This window comes from Culex quinquefasciatus, chromosome 1, assembly GCF_015732765.1.
Source record: "Culex quinquefasciatus strain JHB chromosome 1, VPISU_Cqui_1.0_pri_paternal, whole genome shotgun sequence".
Lineage (NCBI taxonomy): Eukaryota > Metazoa > Arthropoda > Insecta > Diptera > Culicidae > Culex > Culex quinquefasciatus.
Window position 1 is genome coordinate 87,771,656 of NC_051861.1, and position 4,317 is coordinate 87,775,972.

Consider the following 4,317-nt stretch of genomic DNA (forward strand, 5'->3'; position numbering starts at 1 on the left):
GGCTTATAATCCATGAAATTCCCTAACTTTCGACCTGTAGGAGTATAGGTGTTGGAGGCTGTTACAAAAAGATATTAAGATTTAAAAAAAAAACAATTTTTGACAATAATTTGCAAAAGCTTTGAGAAAAAGTCGAACCAATCCTGGATGTCTATGGCACATTTTGAAGTGCTTCAAAAGACATTTCGAATGCATCTAAGAGAGTTGGAATTGATGAAGTTTTACGGAAATGCGGGCAATTTTAAGATTTTTAAAAATGTTTTTTCGACCTCAAACTTCAAAGCCCGTTTTACACCACTTTCCTTTGTCGTAGGAGCTCATATTTGGCATGAGTTCATCTCATGTATAGACAACCAAACGCTGAAAGTTTCATCCAAATCGGATGGATTATCTTTAGATGTAAAATTGAATTTAAATTCAAAAAGTTCAACCATCTCTAAAAAACTATAATTGAAAAGTTAAGAAAATTATCTACAACTGCTTATTTAGACTCCGACCTTTGGTTGCTGAGGATAAAGTCTACATATAATATTTTGAGATTATCATGCAAAAAATCATTGAAAAACGAGTCTTGGCATAAATCCAGAAAAATTAAAGGGTCATACAACCCCACCGTCACAAGATATCGAGAAAAGGACATTGGATTTGTGATCAGGGATTAAAACGACCTCTTAAAGCAAAGTTTAACGGTAATCGAAGCATTTTTCCGATTTCGTGTGCAATGCAGATAATTACTCTTTCAAACTTAATTTTGGAACATTTTCAAGACCAAGTCGAAATATAACAATACATTTCCAAAAGCAACAATGATCCAATTACCCTCATTGGAAAGAAAAACGTTTGGAGAGGACAACCAAGGACCTTCCTGGAATTCTAATTCTGGTTTCATGTTGAGTCCTCGAAGAATTCCTTTTATAGACTAGACACTATTCTAGAAAGGGAGCTATTTTCAATGTAGTATAAAAACGTGATTTTTTGTGTCTTCTTTCGGAATTGTTATCGGGGACATTTTTATCGGTCTCAATTAGAATAAATGTTTTTTTTTTTTTTTTGTTATGATATGGAGTTGGGTTAGCTTCCAGTAAAATTGTTGGCTTTTATTGCCCCAGTATAAAGAAACTCAAGATAGTTTTTTTTTTCATCAAGCTCATACAGTCCCATAGCTCAGTCCATAGCCCAGTCCACCGATGGGTTATCCAGTCAACCATCCTCAAAGCAAGTGAAGTGAGTAAATTTCATTTAAAACCACACATTCCCCTCTGCTTTCTATCCTCTCCGAACACAACGCTTTACTCACTTTTCATCTCACCCTGTAATCGATACGCCAATACAGTGAAACCCCGATTGTTTGACATCAGTTGGCCTCACCATACTGACCATTTCCAAAGCCATCGTGATTTTACTGTTCGAATGGAACAGGAGCCCTTTTACGCGGAGTTCCACTGTACAACCCTCCAACTTCAACGAATCTTGCCGTGTCCGTTGGTTTTATCACCCGGAGGAGGACCGGCAGCAGCCCCGTTACTAAACGACGTGGTGGCCTGATGATGGCCAACGGATGCATTGCCCCCGCCCCCGCTGGAATCCTCCTCCACAATCGTGGCCTCCAGCCGGCGACGATCGCTTGCCGCCGACGTTGACCTTCCGGCGGGGGACGAAGAAATCAACTGGCCACAACTGTTGCTGGTTTTGGTGGTGCTCTTGGTGCAGTCGTTGTTGTTGCTGCTGCTGCTGCCGCAGTTGCCGATGCCGTTGCCGGTGGCCGTTCTTCAGTCGTAACTTTGCTGATATCACCGCAGCAAGGAGGTCTCGGTTGATTGGACCTGTGGTGGAATAAAAGAGAGCAACATCAGTTGAAGTATCAAGACCTAAGACAGATTCAAGAGGGAAGATTAGGAGCTGATCAGTTGCTGTCGTTCAACTTAGATTCAATTGAAATTGATCAGTTTATCAGCGCTCTGAAAATTTTATTTTCCGAAATTGAAATAATCAACATTTTTACTACTATTAAAAGGAAAGAAAGATTAGGTCTTTAAATTATTATGTTAAACAAAAACTGCAAACTCTGCTGAAATCCGTTCCAATTCTACTTTGTATGTCGAAAGAAGCAAGTCGGCATTGATTTCGACAGCGGATTGTAGATTTGACCTGATCATGTTGTTTAAGGTGATAAGGTAAAATTTCCACAGTATCCACAAACAAACATTCGCTTTAAGTTTTACTGTTTTTGGGTCGGTAGAAAGTCTAGGATGTGCTCTAGGCAAGGAAAAATTTTACTCTCAGGTCAAGCATGGGGCCATCCATAAACCAAGTGGGCACTTTTTTTTAGAAATCTGAAACCCACCCCCATTTTTTCATTAGGGTGAAATGAAAAATTAAAAATTTTGGAAAGTCTTAAAAGATACTTTTTGGCTCGATTTTTTCAGGTAAAAATAAGTATCGTAAAACGGGATGACATTGAAAGCCGGTGTGACTTTAATAAGTTTGAGATTTTTCTGCAGAATGAAGAGTAAAAAATAAATACGTATGGAATGCCACGGAATCATACTAATCACGGTTGTTTTGAGTACTTCAGAAAGAAGTTTTCATAAAATTTTAAACAGTTTCAACAGTTAGTTAACCACAATTCTTGTGAGTCATGGGTTTCCTATGTAGATAGGACTTTTCGAAAATTTACTCGGGAATTAAGAAAATGTTGATGAAAAACATCATTTTTATATTTTCAAAATGTCATATTTTTTCCAATTCTTTGAGCAATTATCCATGAGAAGAAGTTAAAATAAATTTATAATTGATAAATATTATGTATTTTTGAAAAATAATTTAAAAAAAATCTACAAATGTATATGCATTTTCAGTACAACAAATTTCATATAAAATGTGAAAACTTTTTTTTTGCTACAAATTCAATTTAAAATGCAAAATGAATCGATAATTTCACTAACAAAACAAGTTACAAAACATACACGAATTTGTATATGTGTTTTGTTATTAAGCTTATAAAATTAGTTAACTTTATGTAAAAATTGCTACACTATATTACCAATCTCAACGATTGTAAATTTGACGTAAATATGAAATTTGAACGCTTTCAATCTGATTCTAACAAGTAAATCTATGAATATCAAAGTCACCCCGGAATTTTAATTAAGAATTTTTAACGCAATTATTATTTAAAGCACCATTAAAAAAACTTGTTTTTCAAATCAGGATCTTGTGAGGCCAACACCAAGCACATGTTTAAAAAATATTAATATTGAGAAAAACCTAAACAGTTGGAAATTATTCCAAAAATAAATTGAAATGCTATCAATGTCTCCCCGGTTTACGATAACAATATTGAGCCGAATCGGTGAAGATTTAAGGGGCGCTATTGATTTTTGAAGTCTGTATGATTAAATCGCAAAAATGTAGGAGAAAAAGCAAAATTTACAAAATTACACCAAAAGGTGGCGTTAAATGCGTCGGATTATTGTAAAGATCCTTTTGTAAAATTTGTTGACCATCAGCTTTGTCGAAGACCATAAAATGATTCGAGTTAACCCTGATGAGTTTTAAGCGATTTAAAGTAGACGTGTTTGCATGAACAAATGAGAATTCTATGAAATCGGTCTTTTTTTTTAATTTTAATTTTTTGTATTTTTTATTTAATCCTGCTGAAACTTTTTCTGTGCCTTTGTTATGCCCAAAGAAGCTATTTTGCATCATAAGTTTGTTCATATGATTTTCCATACAAATTTGGCAGCTGTCCATACAAAAATGATGTATGAAAATTAAAAAAAAAACTGTTTCTTTTAGAGGAATTTTTGATCGATTTGGTGTCTTCGGCAAAATTGTAGGTATGGATGAGGACTACACTGAAAAAATGATACACGTTAAGAAAAAAATTGTGATTTTTAATTCAACTATTTGTCACTAAAACTTGACTTGCAAAACTAACACTATTTTTTGATAGGTTTTAAGGGAACATAAATTTCCAACTTTTCAGAAATTTTCAGGTTATGCAAAAAATCTGTGTTCGAGTTTTAAATTTGTGAATCAATACTGATTTTAGAAAAATCGAATTATTAGTCGCAAAAAATTTCAACTTCATTTTTCGATGAAAAATCACATTTCGACGTCGTCGTGCTATCTTGTCGCACCCGCCATTTCGACGTTCCGAGAAAAACGCGTTTTAATGTTTGACCTTGAATAAACAAAAACGAGAGCACGCAATGTAAACAATAACAAACACGTTTTGTTTGGCTCACCATTCTGTGCATTGTCCCAAAGTTTGGTTGAAGTTGGTTGCTGGAATCCCGAGTTATAATAACAAAT

The 4,317-nt window shown here is 34.8% G+C and overlaps 1 protein-coding gene across 3 annotated transcripts in view; it reads right to left on the minus strand.

Annotated features, from left to right (window-relative positions):
- Positions 1 to 318: 318 nt before the first annotated feature.
- The window catches only part of LOC6050264 (RYamide receptor), a 20,113-nt gene continuing 16,114 nt past the window's right edge, over positions 319 to 4,317 (minus strand). The window contains exon 3 of one of the 3 annotated variants that reach the window (XM_038248146.1): positions 319 to 1,823. In XM_038248146.1, the coding sequence (XP_038104074.1) occupies positions 1,525 to 1,823 (299 nt within the window). In that variant the 3' untranslated portion in view covers positions 319 to 1,524. The remainder of the gene's footprint in view (positions 1,824 to 4,317) is intronic. The other 2 variants (XM_038248149.1, XM_038248148.1) reach the window with 2 other exon arrangements.